Raw genomic sequence first — 20,970 nt, 5'->3', positions numbered from 1 at the left:
ATTTCCTCCCTTTCTCACTGTGAAGTTTTGCTTCACAATGGTTCAAAATTAGGGTCAAATAAGTGGGACTGGTGACTCATTTCACATAGCTAGCATTTATATTTGAGGCCAGGATGAGCCAGTGAACACTAGTTCCTTTTAATTCCTCTCCCCATTACACAGGTTAAAGAGCTGATACCAGCAGAGTAAGCTTCTGGGCTCATTCCAGTCAGGTACCGTTACAGGTAGCAGGAAGGTCGCCTCACACCGTAGGTCTCTCTCTACACTGGGCATTTTCCCCAACACATAACAAGTCTTTCTTGTGTTTTCAAGAACTTGGAAACAAATCTTCTGCAGGTATTAAAGATACAAGGATTCGTAGGGCACTCCAAGCTAAGCGTGAACTCTGGAGTCAGCGTGCCTAGTTTTACTCCTAGTTCTACTTACTAGCTATGTAACCATGGGCAAGTAATTTTGATCTCTCTAGGCCTGTACCTGTCTAATATTATACTGTCCAAATTTACATAGGCAGAAAATGCACAATCTGTACCCAAACAAGGACTCTACCCTGCAATCAGAAATCTGTTCCTGCAGAGACTTTGGATACTATTTCTTATTAATCTGGTTTTCAATTTGTATATATTATTCTAATTCATAATTTGGGGAAGTTCAAACAACATAAAATTATTTCCTTCCTAATTATAAAATTTATACTAACCCAGACTTTTCCAAGATGGAGAGCTTCTACATTTTTGGCGTATTTTATGGCATTCTTCAATTCCTCAAGTCCGTTCCAGACGACCTTCAGTACACAGGACTTACCATATTCTTGACTGTGGTCTAGGCTAATTTGTTTTTGATTTACTGGTTCTGACACCTGCTTCTCTTTTTCAGCTGACAGGACTTTCTGCTTTGTTTTACTCTGCTGTTGCTTTGGAGAAAAGAGCTTAACGAGCTTTCCATAGGTCACAGTAAAGCTGGGCTCCACATCAAAATATTCCTGGTCCCATGGAAATACATGAATGGCATAGTATTTGTGAAACACAGAAGTTGCTGATGAGTTACATACACTGGGAGGCTGAGATTTGCATACTCTGAAAATATTGTCTACAGGAACAACTTTTGACTGGATCTTTTTGAATGCATTGATTTCAGTTATACCCCAGGATGTCTCTTGTTTCTTCTCAGACCCAAAGGAAAAAATGCTTTCTATCATACTCCATAAGCTTGATGGTGGGTCAATTGTATCCTCTGAATCTGTTTCATTAGACCCAGTGACTCTTGTAGTATGTGACTGAAGTTGCTTGGTTTGCAGTTCTTTTATCAATTCTTGTTGGTCTCTTTCATAATAATGAAATGTTCCACGTGTATCATCTGCTTTTGAAAAAGTATTCTCTTTGGCTTGGCGGGTCTTTGGCTGAATAAGGAGTTTTGTGTCTGTTTCCAGCCTTCCATAAGTAGCAGCTGGTATTAGTGTAACTGTGTAGAAAATAAGACGCATTAGTGCACGTTCGCCTCTGTTTTAGATTCAGTGATATGGCATAGAGTATGATGGCAAATATTACGATAGCACCTACCAATTTGGATAAATATGTAAGTTTGTTGATCAACCCAAACAGGAAAAATGGCTTTTGGAAAAACAATTCGAATTTGATCTAGAAGATGCTGTTCAAGGGAAGCAGCATGCAGCTCCTAGAACCAATGACAAAAAGACCAATTCACTTCATATTTTGTCCACTCCATGTCTAGTAAGAAAATCTCAAGTCATTCTTATAACTCAAACCAACTCAGAACGTATAACGAAGCCAGAGAAATCTAAAGACACTGATATTTTGAAGTAGTTTAATGTCAAACTGGGATAGTTCTCATTTTGTTTTCTTTACCAGTATCTCCCAATCATCTGCTGAGAGCGGTTCCACCTCAACTTGTTCACAAGACACCACATGGGAACACGGCTTGAGAAAAACCTAGAAAAAATTTAAAATGTAAAACTGCTTTTAAAAAACTTTTCTGTATCTCTAGAAAATAAGAAGTTCTCTCTTTAGGTATGTAATTAAGTGTGTGTGTGTCTGTGTATAGTCTCTCATTTGACAAATATTTATTAAGTACTGATTCTTAGCTAGACTTTGATATACTCAGCATTTTAGGAAAACTTGTTTCACAATTAATTACAGAATAAAGGAAAATACATCCTAGCACAACACATGTTTTTAAAAAATAAAATAAAGGTTTTATGTCCATTTCTTATTCATGTAACTTCTTTTTCATTAGACATGGACCAGAATTGTCAAAAAACAAACAAACAAACAAACAAACAACAACAACAAAAACTCAAAGAGAGCAGAACTGTAATTTGTTATGCAATCCTTGGCAAAATATTCCATCTCCCTTGGTTTGTAGAGCAAGCACCAAAGTTAGTGATTTCTCAGGTTACTCTGGTGCTAAAGTTTTAAGATTCTGGCAAAAACTTAGGGTAAGCAAAGGACTAGTGCGAGGCCTATGGATTTCTTATCAAACACATGCATGAACAAAATTAGTCTGTGTTGAAAACAAGTTAAAAAGATGTGACTATCTTTTGTACAGTTGTGGGAAACTGGTAATAGGAAGCAAATTAGCCCCATCTATCAAATTTTTAAATGTGCAGCCCAATTCAATTTTTACTATTTCATTCCATATATATATAGAGAGAGATGTTCAATGCATATTATTTGTAATACATGGAAAAGTATCTCTGATCTAGTTTGTGGGAAAAAATTGCAGAAAATATGTATGATCTCATTTTTTAAATCCTAAAGGTCTAGTGAGATCCCAATATACAATATATACTCATTCTGAGACTGGAGTTAGAGAAATAGAAAAATTTTTTTTACTTTTAATGTATTACTTCTATAGTTTAAATATTTTTAAAGGAATAAATTAGTGAATATAATAAAATGACAAAATAGACATGAGTCCTTAAGCTTTGGAGTTTATAATCTAAACACATTAAATTCATAGGCAAGATTAAAATGGAAAAATAACATCCCTCTTTTGTAGGACAGTTTTCTAAAAATCAAGTATAACCCTGGAAGGTTAGAAAATTTGTCAGAAACAAATGAAATGAAGTTTGATAACAGAAAGTAAAATGTAATAATTTATAAAGCAAAAATAATTGCACAAAAGCAAAATTAGGGAACATGGAAAGTGAGTAAAATAGAGAGCAGAATATAAAGTCAACTAGAGAGCTTGGTAGACTGTAAGATAATGAGTTAATATCAGAGTATATGGTAGACAATGACTTAACAGAGTATATAGTCAACTTGAATACCTCGGACTAATTATAGGAACATACAAGTTAGGTGTCATCTCTCTCCTTAAAAAAAATCTGACTTCTAAATTTTATTTTCATTGCTATATTATGCGATATTAGAAAAATGTCATTTTCATCACATTTTGTGCTTACCTGTTCCCCATTTGAGAGTCCAAGTTTCTGACCAATTTGTCTGTTAATTTCAGCCACATTTTCACCTTGATCGCTGAAATGCCTGCCTTCCACCCAGCTCAAGAATGCAGGCTGGTGACCCCAGGTTACTTCTATAGCTTGATTCTATTTATTCAGAAATAAAAAATAGGGGGAAATACTTTGAAAGTTTTTACATGCTTTTCTGGATTCATATAAAAAACTATTATTGCAATCCACAAACACAAAAAAAAGTTCTATAGATAGTTGATAGCTCTCTGTTATCCACATCTGTCATAGCATTTAAAAAGCTATAATCATCTCAAACATGCAACAATGGTGATACTATACATGAAACCAATATACTTACTCTTATGATAGCATTATAAATTGATTCAATCATTCCAAAATTCAAAGTGGCAAAAGGCAGAGAATGAACTTATATGACTTTGGGGTGTGTGTGTGTGTGTGTGTGTGCATGTGTATGTATAATTAATTAATGACTCAAAGAAGAAAAAACCTACATCAGAATATATCTCTGTAGTATTTTCTATAAGAATGAAAACAGGATTGGCTTAAGTGTCTACCAATAGGAAAATTATTAAATAAGCTATAAATTTACTATTTTAAAATGAGTCAATAATAGAAACATATACCATGATCACTAAAAATGTAACAGTATTGCTCTTAGAAATGTTTTTTTTTTTTGGATCTCTCTTCTTGGTCAAGGGAAACGAGAAAAAATAAACAAAGGAGACTACATCAAACTAAAAAAAGTTTTTACACAGCAAAGGAAACCATCAACAAAACAAAAGGCAACCTACTGAATGGGAGAAGATATTCACCAGTAATATACCTGATAAGGGGTTAATATCCAATATTTATAAAGAACTCATACAACAACAAAAAACCAAACAATCCAATTTAAAAATGGGCAGAGGACCTGAATAGACATTTCTCTAAAGAGGACATACAGCTGGATGGCCAACAGACAGACATATGAAAAGATGCTCAATGTCACTAATCATCAGAGAAATGCAAATTAAAACCTCAGTGCAATATTACTTTACACCTGTCAGAATGGCTATCATCAATAAGTCAACAAAAACAAGTGTTGGCATGCAGTGTTGGTGGGATTGCAAATTGGTCCAGCCACTATGGAAAACAGTATGGACATTCCTCAGAAAATTAAAAATTGACTACATATGACTCAGTAATTCCACTTCTGGGTATTTATCTGAAGAAACCCAAACACTAATTCAAAAAGATATATGCATGCCTTTGTTCACTGCAGCATTATTTACAATAGCCAAGATATTAAAGCAACCTAAATGTCCGTCAATAGAGGACTGGATAAAGAAGATATAATACATACATACAATCGAATATTACTCAGCCATAAAAAAGAGTGAAATCTTACCATTTGTGACAACATAGGTGGACCTAGAGGTATTATGCTAAGTAAAATAAGTCAGACAGAGGAAGACAAATACCATATGATTTCACTTATATGCGGAATCTTAAAGACCAAATTAAATGAACAAACAAAATACAAAAAGACTAATACCATAGATACAGAGAACACACTCATGGTTGTCAGATGGGAGAAGGATTTGGGGGCAGGGCGAAAAAGGAGAAAGGATTAAGAAGTACAAATTGACAGTTACAAAATAGTCATGGGGACATAAAGTATGGCTTAGGGAATGTAGTCAATAATAATGTAATACCTATGTATGGTGCCAGGTGGGTACTAGATGGGGGATCACTTTGCAGGTTATATAAATGTCTAATGATTGTGCTGTACACCTGAAACTAATGTAATACTGGATGTTAATTGTAACTGAAAAAATTTTAAAAAGTAGCAGTATTTATTGATTAGAATAATAAATTCAGATGGTAAAAGCACAAAAAATTATAAAACGTGAGAGCAGGTCCCTATTCCCAGAGGTAATTAACTGTTAATAGTGTCTTATGTATACTTCCAGAAATTTTATATTACGCAGCTTCATAAATAAAAATCTAAAGTTCTAGAACTATGGAAACATATTTTATAAGAAAATAGTAAAACATGACATTTATTTTCATTTAGAACATTTGTATAAAATATTTAAGTTTGTCACTAAGTATTAAAAAACAATGTTTTCTATGATTAAAGAATTACAAACTCATTATAAAAACCTCGGAAAATATATAAACTTGGAAGGAAAAAAAGGAATTATTGGTATTCCCTCCACAAAAAGACAACCATGAGAACAATTTTGTCTATTTATGGCTAATCTTTTTTTATGCAAAGTTTTTCACTTTATACAAGTTAATTTTAAATTAATAATTTTTTTAACTTATTGGGGTAACATTGGTTAATAACATTATATACATTTATAACAAACATCTTTATACTCCATTGTGTGCTCAGCACCCGAATTCTAGTCTCCTTCTGTCACTATTCATTTGACCCCTTACCTTCTTCGTCCTCCCCATCCCCCTCCCCTCATAACAAGTTAATTTTTTACATGGCTGTGTATTTTAGTCATTATTTAGTATCCTTTTTCTCCCACTTAATATTGTATCATAAGCATTTTGACACATAGATCACTTTTTAATAAAAAGTAAGGCTTTCATTAATAGCCATCAAAACTTACCATATCAGGAAGTTTTAGTATTAAATTCATTTACTTATACCAAAATAAATTCATTAAATATTAAATTCATTCATTTACATCATATTTTACTACCTCAAAACTGGTTATAGGCTGCTTATTGTGTTTCTTTAAATAGGACAAATTTCAAAGGATGTTGGAGCCACTTCTGAGGCAATATAATGTACTTTAAGTTAAACATATTATTAAAACTTTGTATACAAGAAAGTCATCGTGTATCACTTAGCCTTGTAATTTTCCTCATAATTCTTCACAGGAATAGCCCAAGCGCTCTGGCTGACAAAAATCTTTCTATGGAATACAGTGTGATAAAGTAGAAAGAGTCCTAGATTTGGAGTCAAAAGTCCTAAGTTACTATGTCAGGTGTAACTGTGGGAGCCGAGGTCACCAGAGCGAAAGTGCCCACCCCACCCCAGATGCTTTCTACGGCGTTTCATCAGAGGCAGTGACAGTGTCTCTGTTTCACATGAAGAAAATCTTAAAAGTAGAGATGTTAAATAAGGAAATAGGAAATGCGCCTGAAATATCAAAAAGGAGAATTCTTCCAACTCACTGGAAAAGGAGAAAACCAACTTTATTAAACAGAAAAAATACTTCAATGATTCGTTTGGTCAAAATGTAGTAACCAGCTCCATAAATGTCATAAAATATGTTCAGTTAAATTTAGTAAACTTTGCAGAGTGATGTTCTGAGTTCATTTTTATGTCAAAAGTTTTTCACTTGAACCACAGCGCCCTGGGCACTCAGGTAGAGAAGGGACAGACTAGAGAAAGGAGCCCCTATTCCAGGAATTTAATCTAATCAGCAAATGACTGACTACTTGCTGTTGCCCAAACCTTCAGGTGAAATCATAGGTTGCAATGCCTTAGGACTGGCCAGGTCCCAGCCTGGGTTATTTCTAGCTAACACAAAAGAAATGACAATCTGTACCTCTCTGGTCATTTCTGGAAGACAATTCAGTATGCATATGAATCCTTTCCCCCATTTCATCAATCATAGCAAGTCCTGAGCCTGGAGTACAGAAAAAGTAACTAAGTTAAAGGAGTTGTTCTCAACTGGGGGTGATTTTGTCCCCCAGGAGACATATGGCAATGTCTGGAGACATTTTTGGTAGCCACAACTGGGAGGAGGGGTGCTACTGGCATCTAGTAGGTAGAGACCAAGGACACTGCTAAACATCTTCCAGTACCCAGGACAGGCCCCCACAACAAAACATTACCCAGCCTAAAATGTTAAGAAATCCTGAGTTAAAGCACCAACTGGGTATCCAGTCCTGAAACGAGGACTTGGATAAACAAAAGACAATACTTGAAACACAGAAAAGAGCTTAACAAATGAGATGCGTCACATAAACACAGCAGTGAAGTTTTGAAAGTTTTGAAAAGGAGACAAATGTAGGCAACAGAGAATTTGAAAGCTATCTGGAGGAGGTAGGATTATGTTCAGTTTTTAAAGGCGTGGAATGAGGAAAATGTAGGGAAGAACAATAGCATTGAGTAAAAATACAGAAGTGGGAAGTAGCTGGGTTATGAATGAAATAATGAGAAGCCTAGTCTGGATGCCGCAGAGTGACTTATAGACAAGAAGGCAAATTCACTGCATGGAAATGGTACCGCCTAGGAGTCCCAGTCTCCTTCGGTGTAAAAGTACAGAAATGACCTACAGGCATACCTCGTTTTATTGTGCTTAGCTTTATTGTGCTTCACAGATGTTGCATTTTTACAAATAGAAGGCAAGACCCTCCATCCACAAAAAAGATTATAACTCGCTCTTTGGTGAGACTCATTTTATGGCTACACTCGCTTTAGGGCAGTGGGCTGGAACCAAACCCGTAACACCTCCGAGGTATGCCTGGAGATAGACACCTAAGGTCCATTTCACCATCAACATTCTATGATTCTAGAACAGTGGGTCTCAGCACATTTGTGCATCTAAGTAGCCTGGAGTTATTTTAAAAGTTACAGATGTCTACTCCCCAATTTCTGTTTCAGTAGATCTTGGGAAGGACAAGAACACCTGTATTTTTTAAAGCTTCAGGGTAAGTCTGACACAGGCCACAAAACCACCCTCATCCCCTCCCTTACAGTATTATCTGTATTATGCATTCAATGCTTCAGCCCAAATAAAATAATTCAACCTATTAACTCCCAACTCATGACTTTCTGCTTTAATAATAACATATGCCCTCAAACCCAATAATTCTGGGAACCCACCCCAAATAACCAGAAATGAAAATAATGTTTTATAAACAAAGATGTGCTCTTTTTTATTAAAATATAATTATTGTTATCACTTTTAATGTCTAAAAATTAATACAATATAAATGTCCAATCATAGTGAAAAATTATGGCAAATTTATGATAGAATACTAATTAAACACGAAAAATGATGACCTTTAAACAAAATAAAACACTCATAATAATACTATACGAAAATAGCAGGACACAAAACTATATGTGTGTGTAGGACTTCATTTGTGTTAAAAACAATTAAAGATTCGAAACAAAACTGGAAGATTTGATCCAAACTGTTAACATTAGTTATCTCCAGATTTGGGGATTAATGGTAACTTTAATTTTCTGGGTTATAATTTTCCATGCCTCCTAAATTTTCTATAAAACACATATATTACTTTTATAATCGGGGAGAAAAGTTGTCCTGTTCTGCTGATATAAGTTAAACAGAAACAACAATTCGTTCCAAGGCCGAAGAGATTTAAATTTCAAAAAGATATCCATGAATTAATTCTTATGAATATTTATTGAAAGCTCAAAGTTTAAAATAAAGACAAGACTGCTAAATTCTTAAACACTGATGAATTGAACATAGCATCTACATCTTAGGGCCACATTATTAGTTACTATAAGCAGTATTCCTACACACTCATTAGGTGGGGATTTGAAAGCAGCTGAAAAACTCCACCAAATCTCACTGAGAGCACAGGGCAGGGCCTGCCTAGACTTAGTGATGAACTCTTCTCCAGCCATGAAAGAAGCTCGTAGGGACCAAAAGATTGTCTGCTAAAAGAAATAATGGAAGGATCTGCTGAATTTGGTAAGCTTTGAAAGATAGTGGAGGGAAATAATCTAGAAAAATAGTTACTGAGAAGCAGCTAAAGTGTAAAGGTGCGATACTTGAAATTATTGCAAACTCTCTAAGTATTTCCTGCTTGGATTAGCCAGTGGTGAGTACCACACGTCCAGGATTTTCCAGGATTTCAAATACAGGCACACCTCGTTTTATTGTGCTTCCCTTTATTGCTCTTCACAGATGGTGCGTTCTTTACAAATTGAAAGCAAGACCCTCTATCAGCAAAAAGATTACCAGTGGCTTTATTGCCATACTCATTTTCTTGCAGTGGTATTGAACCGAACCCACAGTATCTCCAAGGTGTGCCTGTATTCTAGCCTTTTGCCTCCCTAAGCACACTCAAACTCCTAGACCAGGTGCCTCTATTTTTAATTATGAAAGGAGGGATGTCATATCTCAGGCAACTGTTAAAGCCATGAACCACAATACTAAATCTAGAAGGGCTAATGACAACAGAGGTTCAAGAATCCTAACTACAGATATCCAAGTATGCACAATCCACTGCACGTTCCTGGCACACCTTGGAGGTGCTCCCAGCGTCCGCCCGTGACTGCAGAGAAGAACCTTTAACCTATCCCGCTGGTGGGACACGGGCTCAGTCCCTGTTAACGCACAGGGACTCCGCAAACCAAGTCTGCTCCTTCTGCTGGAGGCCGGGACCACAGCCGCTCAGGGACCTGGAAATCGCCGTCGGGAAGAACATTCTTAAAAAACAAAAATAACAACAAAAGCCCTTCTGAAGGGTTTTCTAACCTGGAATGAGGAATATCTGAATGTAGAGGTAGAATACTAAGATGTTTGAAAGCTCAGTTTCACCGAATGAAAAGCCCAGGGATAAGGCCAGTTAACTAAAAGGCCCGGGCTGCACTAGACGTGGTGTGGAGTGCACAGACTGCCCTGACCGGCCCTGACCTCGAAGGGCCCTCAGTTTGGCCACTACACCGCTCGGCGGCACCGGGAAAGCAACCCGTACCCGGTCGTCGGATGAGGCCTTGAGCGGCTGCCGCGTCCCTGGAAGGCCTCGGTCGGGTCCGACCCCAGACTACACACCAGGTGTCCCGAGTCCGGGCTGGGAGACCCTGTCGGAGCCAGCGCTTTACCTGCAGCAGGTGCAGCTGGGACACGAGGCGCCGTGGCAAGTGCAGGAAGCAGTCACGAGCGTTGGTGAAGGCCACAGTCACTGCCGCCCCACCTCCCCCGGCACCCGCCAGGCGTTCGCTGCCCCACATTGTCGGGCAACACCGATCCCCCGACCGCCAACCCTAGCGGACCCGGCCAACCCGGCAGGCCCAGAGCGTCCGACCCGGATAAAATCGATCGGTCCCTCCCCCCTCGTCCCCTGGCCCCTTGCCCAGCGGCGCGTCTCACCGCTCACGAGTAGGGGGAGGAGCAAGCAGCCTTCTCCCGCTCTCTGGGCCTATCCGCCGCGCCGCTGGGGGGCGGCACCTCGTTCACCGAATCATCGCTTGCAGGAAACAATGGTCAATTCCTCAGCCAATCCCGGCACGTCTTGACTCATCCCTCTCTCTTATTGGACAAACAGAAGGGCAGCCAGGCGGATGTTGTCGTCTCTGTGAGGGCCAAAGTCGGCAAGATGGCGTCGAGTGGTGGGGAGCTGGGGACCTTATTCGACCACCACGTCCAAAAGGCTATATGCGACACGCGGGCCAAATATCGGGAGGGGCGACGGCCTCGTGCTGTCAAGGTAAAATGATTTTGGTTTCATTCGGCAAGTTCAGTCGTTTTATGTGAGCTCTAGTTTCACATGCCCAGCCTACGTAAATAAAGGCTTGAAAGACTGAGGTTGTATCCCTTACTCATCGGAGATGGGTGTTAGGAAGCCTGGTACTCAGGTACCACAAGATTCCACGACCTCTTCGGTCGGCTGCTAGAACGTCAGCTCTGCGAAACAGGGCTTTGTTTTAGTCATTGGGTCTTCCGTGTTTATGATAGTGCTTGGCTCACGGTAAGCTCTCAATGAATATTTGTTAACTCCAGTAACTTTTACCGAGCCAGCTTCTGGAAAACATGTCAGTTAAGGTAGTCTGTTTTAGGTTTTAATTAGAGGCCCTCACACGTGGGGTGAATTTTTCGTTATGCAGAGAGAGGTGCACATTTTTTGATGTTCTGTGTTCTGCAGACCAGTGGAACAGAATATTTCTTGCTTTTAAAGCTTTTATTTTTTAAGTAGATTTGTCCTAGGTTTATTTATGAAATACGTTTAATGTGTCTGCATTTCTTTTAGGTATATACAATTAATTTGGAATCTCGGTACTTATTAATACAAGGAGTTCCTGCAGTGGGAGCAATGAAGGAATTAGTTGAGCGATTTGCTCTGTATGGAGCAATTGAACAGTATAATGCTCTAGATGAATACCCAGCAGAAGACTTTACAGAAGTTTACCTTATTAAATTTGTGAATTTACAAAGTGCAAGGTAATATGCAAGTTAAGCAGTGTCTTATCTTTTTCATTCCCGTTGCTATTATTTTGTACCCAGTTGTCTGCCATTCATACCTGAATTACCCAATAACAACATAGTCCTGTATTATTCTTGTCTTCTTCCAGTGTTTTTAAATGTTAGCCTTACCAAAACACATTCCATCATATCATTCCCGTGCTTAACAGTTTTCTGTCATACAGTGTTGTAAATTAAAAATTGACTTTGGAGTAAGTTTTCAAGTTCTACAGCTTACTAGCATCACGACCTAGGACAAGTTATTTAACCCTGTTAAGCCTGTTTTTCCTATTCTGTAAAATCCATATGGTAGAAGGACCTACTTAAGTGAGGTTGTGTGAGGATGAAGTGAGATAATCCATATAAAGGACTTAGTGTGGTGCCTCCTGTTCAGAATGCAGTAAACATTGATTATTGAAGTTCTTATTATGCACCTGCGTAAATTGACGCCATCTTTTCCACTTTCTATACAACAATTCTGTTCCAATAAGGCTGAAATACGAAAGGCTTTATCTACTTTTATGCTGACCCTTACTAATTTGCTCCATGACCCATCCTTCCCTGGCTATTACAATTCATATTTTGTGTGCCACGAATAGCACATGTAGTCTACCATTAAAGCACTTGATTTTATGGGGTCATGTATTGTTCTCAGGTTGCTCTTCTATGTAATATCACTTCCCTATCCAACTTGCCAGCTCCTCATGGTGAGGGGAGCATATTTTCTAGAGCTTTTGCATTTTTTACAGCACCTAGTACAGTAGGGCTTGGCGTTTGACATCTGGATTTGCATCCTAGCTCCACAAACCAACGTGAGCATGGCTCAGTTATAAATGTCCCCAGGCCTCATTTTCATCATAGAGTTGTTGTGAAGTGTTAATTCAAGTGAAGTGCTTAGGACACTGCCTAGTACTTAGTAAAACCTCATATAATGATAAGTAGTTCTTATCATTATACCTGGTCTCAGAAGTACTTAACTATTTATTGTAGTAATGCCTGACCGGTCATAGATATTTAAGTATTTATTGAATGAATACTGTCTTCTCATTTTCTCATTGAATAGTTGTTATATATTCAGTATTGCCTCAATTATTGTAGGTTTTACAATTATTAATTTTTTCATATATGAATCCCATTATAGGAACACATTGTGCTGAAAAGGCTACATTGGGTATGAACTAACTCTCAAGGGCCATTTAACTTACCATAGAGAAAATCTCTATTTCGTGACCCCAGATTGTACACCTTAGGCTACCCAGCTGGATCCTAAGTTGGTTAAAGGGAGTCTGTATATGTGTGGATCACTTAGCTCAAAACCTATTAATACAGTTTGGAGAGGGGAGTCAATGTTCTAACAGAATGCACTGGATCAGTAAGGTCGATAGCATTCACAAGCACAGCATCTTAATTCCCAAACCACAGGATGTACATGCACATAGCAAAAGCTGGACTTTGCTCTATAGATCAATGCATTGTATACTAGTCAAGCTTTCGTCCTAAGTAAATCTAGATTGATAAACCATGCTATCATGTATTTCTGTTCAGGACAGCCAAGAGAAAAATGGATGAACAGAGTTTCTTTGGTGGATTGCTTCATGTGTGCTATGCTCCAGAATTTGAGACAGTTGAAGAAACTAGAAAAAAATTACAAGAGAGGAAGGCTTATATAGCAAGAATTACTAAAAATAAAGGTATGGAAAGCCTGTTACTAAACACAACTATGTGTCATTCATTCTGCTAGGTATATCATCATGGAGCTCCCAGTCTCGTGGAAAGGGAGACAAGTAAATGATCACAATATTCAATAACTATAAACTATAGGGTTCTGTGTAGCACTCTTTCTGGACTGAGAAGGGAGAGATGCTGGTTTGCGGAAAACTTCCTACAGGATGAGAGAGGTTTACCCAGATAGCATCTTTAAGGATAAGTAGACGTTACCCAGATAGCATCTTTAAGGATAAGTAGACGTTACCCAGATAGCATCTTTAAAGGCTCAGAGGAATAAATGAGCATCATGTATTTTAAGGAACTGTGACTAGAACAGGGTAACCACAAAACAGAGACTTCAGAGATAAGATTAAGAAAAGACAGGAAGTGAATCATGAAGGGCCTGTGTCACATGCTAAGGAATTAAGGTCTGACCTAAAGGCAGTGAGAGAAAATTAGGATTTTTAGACCAGTTACCAACTGCTAATCTAAAACTGCTAAAAGTGGAAATGTTCTACTTTTGACCAGCAGCTGGCTAAGTGCCCCATATGCCCAACTGTGTTTCCCTAGACATAAATTCCAAATGCCAGGAATGGAGCCATGGGATCTGGTTCCTGGATTGTAGGACTAAAGCAGTCAGAATTGGATTAAAATTATGTGTGTGGTCTGAAATCTGAATAGTACTAGAGGCTCAAATTACCAAACTTCTACCCTTTAGTTGAAAGACAAAGTCAGTATCCATACAGCTAATGAATATGGTGAATTTATGGCTGATTGGGGAAGGGGCATGTGCCAGTGGTGAAGAGAGAAAATTTGGCAGGAGAACTGGTGAGAGTCCCTGGTCATTTGTAGACACTGAACTTGAACTTGTGGGATATGTAACTAACTAGTTCCAGGCAAACTTGATGTGTTGGGACAAAGGAAATTATAAAATATGGGCCCAGCATATTGCCTCCTTTAAAAACTAACAAACACAAACTAAGAAGCATCGACGTTCATGTAATAGAATTCTCTGATGCTTTAAAAAAAAAAAAAAAACAGCTTTCTATGGAAAAACTCTCCAAGATCTACAGTTAAGTGAAAAACACAAAGGTGCAGAGAAATGGGTATTATAGGAGAGAAAGAGGGGTGGGTGGAAGGAGAAAAAGTAAGACATGCTGGACAGATAAAGAAGAAAGTAAGAATAGTGATGACTTATGGGAGGTAGAAACCAGGCATATGGGGAACAAGGAAAGAGTGAAACTTGACACTTAATATACCTTTTATCCTTTTTAGCTTTTAAACCACAGAAATGTATTATCTCCTCAAGAAATCAATTTTTCAGAGTAGCATTTGTTAACATTTCAAAGTAATGTTTGTTTTTAAAATTACACATTTCTAGAATGATGAAAATAAATGAACCATTTCTGTTTCCCTTTCTCTCACCTTTTAAATTGTAATATAAAGATCATTTCGTGACAAAGAAGAAACTGGTTTCAGAACATAAAGACACAAAAGATTTTCGACAGGACTTCCATTCCGAGAAATCGGGATTCTGTGCAGCTGGAAACGCAGGTCCTTGTCTTCCTTATTCTTGTGACTTGCCTTTATGTTATTTCTCCTCAAAATGTACATGTTTGTCAAGAGAGCACGTGGATGAAGCATCGAACTCTTTTCAGGAGGGTAGAAACCTTGGTGAAACAGTGGGGCATTGCAACCACAATGACACTCTGCAGAAAATGCAGATGAAAACTTTTAAAAATTCAGTGGCCTGCCCTGGTGCACAGAATGCTATTACTCCTTCAGAGGCAGTTGACAGATTTATGCCTAGGACAACACAACTGCAGGAGCGGAAAAGAAGAAGAGAAAATGATCGTAAACTTGGAACTTTTCTTGAAACAAGCCTGAGCAGTAATGAAGTTATGATTGGGCCTCTTTTACCAGACATACCTAAAGTGGATATGCATGATGACTCATTGAATACAACTGCGAATTTAATTCGGAATAAACTTAAAGAGGTAAGATCATTTTTGAACTATTTTAAGAGACGATTTGGTTATAGTAGGACTAACAATTAAATGGAGAATTGTTTGTGAAAACTATAGCATTGCCATTAATTTTTTTCATTTTTAGTTTTTTGATGTGTTTTCCTACAATTCTCTGTTGAACTAACTGAATTTGACTAATAGAAATTTATTTGCTTTGATACCATTAATCTTGCTTTGAACAATGAACAAAATATATTTTGTATCACTCTAAATATAAAAGCAGTGGTTTCAGTAAGATCAATCTGAGAGCAGAGCTCAGGCCCTCCCTTTTTTTAAGCCCCTCAGGTAGTTCTAATATGAGCCCAAGTAGAGAACTATATTTTTAAAATATTTTTAAATTTTGCAGTTACAATTGTCATACAATATTATATTAGTTTCAGGTGTACAACATAGTGATTAGACATTTACATAATTTATGAAGTGCTCACTCCAATAAATTTAATACCCATCTGACACCATACATAGTTATTACAATATTATTGACTGTATTACTTATGCTATACCCTATATTCCCATGTCTATTTTGTAACTACCAATTTGTAGTGCTTTCTCCTATCCCCTTTTTCACCCAACCCTCCCCTCTTTCCCATCTGGCAACCATCAAAATATTTTCTGTATCTGTGAGTTTCTTCCCTTTTTTTTTTTAAATAGGAGCACATGGGATTTTTCTTTGTGAAAATTTCTTTAGGTTTTTTTTTTTTTTTTTTTTTTTTTTTTTTCCCAAATTGGGGAATATTGGGGAACAGTGTGTTTCTCCAGGGCCCATCAGCTCCAAGTCACCGTCCTTCAATCTAGTTGTGGAGGGCACAGCTCAGCTCCAAATCAAGTTGCCGTTTTCAATCCTTAGTTGTGGGGAGCGCAGCCCACCATCCCATGCGGGAATTGACCTGGTAACCTTGTTTTTGAGAGCTCAACGCTCTAACCAACTGAGCCATCCGGCCGCTCCTTTATGAGTTTCTTTCTGTTTTATTTTGTTCTTTAGATTCCACATATAAGGAAATCTTATGGCATTTGTCTTTCTCTGTCTTAACTTACTCCACTCATCACAGTAACCTCTAGGTCCATCCATGTTGTTGCAGATGGCAAGATTTCATTCTTTTTTATGGCTGACCAATATTCCACCTTTTATCCATTCATCCATTGGTGGACACCCAGGCTGCCTCCATACCTTGGCTATTGTAAATAATGCTGCAATGAACATATGGATGCACACATCCTCTTGAAGTAGTATTTTGAATTTCTTTGTATAAATACCCATAAGTGAAATTATTGGGTCCTTCTTTGTCTCTTATTATAGCTCTTGTTTTAAAGTCTATTTTGTCTGGTATAAGTATTGTTACCCCAGCTTTTGGTTTGTTTCCATTCTCATGAAATATCTTTTTCCATTCCTTTCCTTTCAGTGTGTGTCTTTTGATCTGAAATGAGTTTCTTGTGGGCAGCATATGTAAGGTGTTGCTTTCTTATTCTTTCAGCCACCCTATGTTTTGATTGGAGAATTTAATACATTTACATTGAAAGTAATTATTGATAGATATGTAGTTATTGCTGTTTTATTATTCATGTGTTTGATCTTTTTTTTTTCCATCTTAGAGTAGTCCCTCTCAAATTTCTTGTAATACTGGTTTTGTGTTGATGAACTCCTTTAGCTTTTTCTTGTCTGGGACACTCTTTATCTGTCCTTCAATTCTAAATGATAGCTTTGCTGGTTAGAGTTATCTTGGTTGTAGGTCCTTGCTTTTCATCACTTTGAATATTTTGTGCCAATCCCTTCTGGCATGCAAAGTTTCTGTTGAGAAATTAGCTGACAGTCTTAGGAGAGCTCCCTTGTAGGTAGGTAACTGCTTTTCTCTTGCTGCTTTTAAGATTCTCTGTCTTTAACGTTTGGCATTTTAATTATGATGTGTCTTTCATTGGGCCTCTTTGAGTTCATCTTGTTTGGGACTCTCTGCACTTCCTGGACTTACCTATTTATTTCCTTCGCCAAGTTAGGGAAGTTTTCTGTCATTATTTCTTCAAATAGGTTTTCAATTCCTTGCTCTCTGTCTTCTCCTTCTTGTATCCCTATGATATGAATGTTATTACACTTGATGTTGTCCCAGAGGCTGCTTAAACTATCCTATTTTTTTTTTTTTTTTTTTTTTTGCTGTTCAGATTGGGTGTTTTCTGCTACCTTATCTTCTAAATTGCTGATTTGATCTTCTGCTTTTTTTAATCTGTTGATTCCCTCTAATGTATTCTTTATTTCAGTTATTATATTCATTTTGACTGGTTCTTTTTTTATGTTTTCTGTCTCCCATTTTTATGTTTCCTATATCTTTGTTGAAGTTCTCTCTGAGATCATTGAGCATCCTTACAACCAGTGTTTTGAACTCTACATCTGGTAGATTGCTTATCTCCATTTTGTTTAGTTCTTTTTCTGGAGCTTTGTTCTGTTCTTTCATTTTGAACATGTTTCTTTGTCTCCCCATTTTGGCTGCCCCCTGTGTTTGTGTCTATGTATTAGGTAGGGCTACTGTGTGCCCTGGTCTTAGTAGAGTGGCCTTATGTAGTTAAGGTGTCCTGTGGAGCCCAGTGATGCAGTCTCCCTGGTCATTTGAGCCAGGTATTCCAGATGTGTCCCTTGTGTGGGTTGTGTCTGCCCTCCTGTTGTAGTTGAGCCTTCCTTGCTATTTGCACATTAGTGAGAAGGATTGGCCCTCAGGCTGAGTGGTTGTGAGGAATGACTGTGACTACAGTAGAGTTATTGTGCAGTGCCTGACCCTACAGAGCAGGATTTGCTTTAGCAGGGCTCTGGTGCTTGCTCTGCCTTTTGTGTTTGTCATCCTTGGAGGCGGCCAGGTGATGCTCGGTCTTAGTCCAAAGCTGCCCACCAGGCGTGCAAGCCCTTGGGCCTTTTGGGAGGGGCCCCTCACTGGCCAAGTTAAGCTGTAGCGTGTGCCCTGCCCAGTGTCACCTGGCAGGAGCCACAAAGCAATTCACAAATGGCCGCCACTCAAACTGGGCTTGGAGGTGCCGTGAGAGGCCAAGTTGCAAACCAAGGCCAGCTGCTGCTAGTGCTGGGCTTGGGCTGCTTAGCAAGAGGTACACAGCATGCCATGGCCAGATGCTGCTTGTTTGGGTTTTGTGAAGTTAAGATTTTAGCAAAGTCCACAGCATGAGGCAAGACATACTATTGATATGGAAAAGACACTGGAAGCGGCTTGGGTGAGTCTGCAGTTTGGGTGGGGCAGGGTCTCAAAGAATGACCAAGGTGGTCGACTCGTGTTAGCCAGGTTGATGGAGCTTCATATATGGCAGCCGCCTGCATCTGCATGCTGTGGGGGTGGAGGGGGCCTCAAACATAGAAACAATGGATTCTGCCAGCACTTCTGTCCAAGAGAAATCTGCCCCTCCAGCCCTCTCCCTGCAGCCAGACAATTCAGTTCCTCCCTGTATGTCCCTGGTGACTTTCAAGCTGCTGCCCCAGCGCTGGAGCTCAGAGTGAATGAGTCCATGCACTGGCCCTTTAAGAGCAATGCCTGGGACTCCAGCTGCCCTCCTGTCTCACTCAGCCACAGTCTCCACTGGTTTTCACAGCCAAAAATTGTGGGGATTTCTCTTCCCAGCACGGGAACCCTTGCTTCTCTGGGGGTACCTCCACAGCCGAGATATCCCTCCCAGTTTTTAACTTCCACAAGTGGATGTGGGACCAGCCCATTCCGTGTCTCTGCCCCTCCTACCTTTCTGGACGTGGCTTCTGTTTGTCCTTAGCTGAGGGACTTCTGTTCTGCTAGACTTCAGACGAATCTCAATGAGTTTTGTTCTGTAGTTTAATTGTAATTTTGATGTGGTCATCACAGGAGGCGAGCCAACTTGACCTAGTAGGCATTGACCTACTCCACCATCTTGACCAGAAATAAGAAGCACTACTGTATTAAAGGAAAATTATTACAATATATTTCTCTGAAGTTCAAAGTTTTTAGAAATTACATCAAATTCAAAACATTTATTTTCCTACTTTCATAGAGATAGCCATAGAAGAAGGTGAGACTTCTAAAGATTAGTCCTTACGATCTGCATTTCAAATGTAAATCTCTTAAATAGATTAGAACTAGATTGTGCAATTTAGTAATATTTGTTACATTATTTACATAATCATTTTCTACTTTCTAAGCACAAATAAAAGAAAGTTAACATTTGAGTTTGCTTTTGAAAGAAATTATTGGGGAGCACGACTTTTTAGAAATCAAACTGAGGGAGAAAGACCGTTCTCTTATACTTAACTCTGATGTTCAGAAAGTGCTTTTCACACAGTTGTACATATGTTCTCCAGTGTGATTTAGGGAGGCTCAAGTAGCTTAATTTATTTTATGTACTTTTTCTACCTTAAAATTATTATCCGATTAAGGATAAATGATTGTTTTATAATAATAAAAATCCATGGACACAATTTCTATGTTTACACCTCTTAAATTTTTTAGTTTGTGCTGGCACCCTTTTTTTCTTCACATGCAGTTCAATATACATAGATACAGATACATAGATGTCTCAGTCAGAGCTGGCTGTATTTTCAAGAAAAAATTGTTAGGTCCAAACCCTAGATATAGAAATAATAGGACCAAAAAAAGGAGAAATAGTAAATACAGTTTACTACAGTTTCTAGTAATTTTCCATTTTAAGTGGAGATTCTTACTCTCCTTATTTACCTTATTGTCCACTCTTCTTTTGATGATGTGTTCAATTTCAGTTTCCCTAAGAAATTTAGGATTATACCATTTTCTGATTATTTCTCCAAATTTTTCCTTTCTCCCCCTCAAGCCTCCATGTCTGTAAATGTACCAGACGTTTTCAGCATTTCAAGTTGTGCATAATCAGGGAGTCTATCTGTATTCATAAAATAACAACTTCAGATCTATAAAGGAATGTTAAACTAGCACGTGTGTTTACTTCTCTCTCCTCACCTTTTTTTTGGTTTGTTTTGTTAAATGTAGTTAGAAATTTTACTCCCATCAATGTTTTGACAGAAAATTGCTCTGTGCCTAGATCATAGGCTGTACCTTGAACTTAGGCTAATTCTGCTTCAAACGTGATAGCTAGGATAGGCTATTGAATATATAGTCTGCCTCTTCTAATAGTTTATTTACAGTTGTACCATAAAAATTAAGTTTCAGTGGTTCTGTTTTTTGGTTTTTTTTTGTTAACTAGGTGGTTTCATCTGCTGTGCCAAACCCTCCAGAGGACAAGCTAGAAGGTGTACATACAAGTCATCCATTAAAACAAAGAAGAAGAATATAAGATTACTGGTTGCAGATTAATATTTTCTAAGAGACTATTTTTTATTTTTAGCCTGTCATTTTAATTCTTGAAGAGATTTTACTGCTGGTATTATTTTAATGCACTCCTATTATTTCATTCAAGCTACCTGTCTAATTTAGTTTCATCTTTTAAAATTAGTTTATCATGTACATGCCAACCAACTGTTTCCCTTAATAAAACTTTCCCAGAAACTGCACCCCATGACTTCGGTTATATCTTATTGGGTAGAACTGGGCCAGTGGCTGTTCCTAACTAAGGAGTCTGGACTGGTGAATATTTTAGGTTTGCAACATCTATGGTTGAGGAAGCAAGAGAAAAG

The 20,970-nt window shown here is 38.1% G+C and overlaps 2 protein-coding genes across 8 annotated transcripts in view; one reads left to right on the top strand and one right to left on the bottom strand.

Moving 5' to 3' along the window:
* The window catches only part of PEX1 (peroxisomal biogenesis factor 1), a 58,700-nt gene extending 48,227 nt beyond the window's left edge, over positions 1-10,473 (bottom strand). Inside the window, exons 1-5 of one of the 4 annotated variants that reach the window (XM_033088573.1) lie at positions 10,266-10,473; positions 3,422-3,565; positions 1,863-1,946; positions 1,557-1,671; positions 698-1,458 (exon numbers count right to left, since the gene is read on the bottom strand). In XM_033088573.1, the coding sequence (XP_032944464.1) occupies positions 698-1,458; positions 1,557-1,671; positions 1,863-1,946; positions 3,422-3,565; positions 10,266-10,394 (1,233 nt within the window). In that variant the 5' untranslated portion in view covers positions 10,395-10,473. The remainder of the gene's footprint in view (positions 1-697; positions 1,459-1,556; positions 1,672-1,862; positions 1,947-3,421; positions 3,566-10,265) is intronic. The other 3 variants (XM_033088575.1, XM_033088576.1, XM_033088572.1) reach the window with 3 other exon arrangements.
* A 240-nt stretch (positions 10,474-10,713) lies between these two features.
* Positions 10,714-20,847, top strand: RBM48 (RNA binding motif protein 48). 4 transcript variants are annotated; one of them, XM_033088359.1, is made up of 5 exons: positions 10,722-10,870; positions 11,411-11,601; positions 13,168-13,307; positions 14,770-15,326; positions 20,541-20,847. In XM_033088359.1, exons 1-5 carry the CDS (start codon positions 10,760-10,762, stop codon positions 20,628-20,630), a joined length of 1,089 nt encoding a protein of 362 aa, XP_032944250.1. In that variant the 5' UTR covers positions 10,722-10,759; the 3' UTR covers positions 20,631-20,847. The 4 variants fall into 4 exon arrangements, with proteins under 4 accessions (XP_032944252.1, XP_032944250.1, XP_032944249.1 ...); XM_033088358.1 differs by having other exon boundaries at positions 13,168-13,313; positions 14,776-15,326; XM_033088360.1 differs by lacking the exon at positions 11,411-11,601 and having other exon boundaries at positions 10,750-10,870; positions 13,168-13,313; positions 14,776-15,326.
* Positions 20,848-20,970: the final 123 nt, after the last annotated feature.

Source organism: Rhinolophus ferrumequinum, chromosome 20, assembly GCF_004115265.2.
Source record: "Rhinolophus ferrumequinum isolate MPI-CBG mRhiFer1 chromosome 20, mRhiFer1_v1.p, whole genome shotgun sequence".
Lineage (NCBI taxonomy): Eukaryota > Metazoa > Chordata > Mammalia > Chiroptera > Rhinolophidae > Rhinolophus > Rhinolophus ferrumequinum.
The sequence above is the reverse complement of the archived record's forward strand: the minus strand, read 5'-3'. Positions and strand labels throughout refer to the sequence as shown.

Excerpts from the sequence above, each read along its gene's own strand:
- RBM48 (XM_033088359.1), top strand. The coding sequence starts at position 10,760 with ATGGCGTCGAGTGGTGGGGAGCTGGGGACCTTATTCGACCACCACGTC. Across the intron at positions 10,871-11,410 it reads GACGGCCTCGTGCTGTCAAG|GTATATACAATTAATTTGGA; the intron begins GTAAAATGATTT and ends CATTTCTTTTAG. Across the intron at positions 15,327-20,540 it reads TTCGGAATAAACTTAAAGAG|GTGGTTTCATCTGCTGTGCC; the intron begins GTAAGATCATTT and ends TTTGTTAACTAG.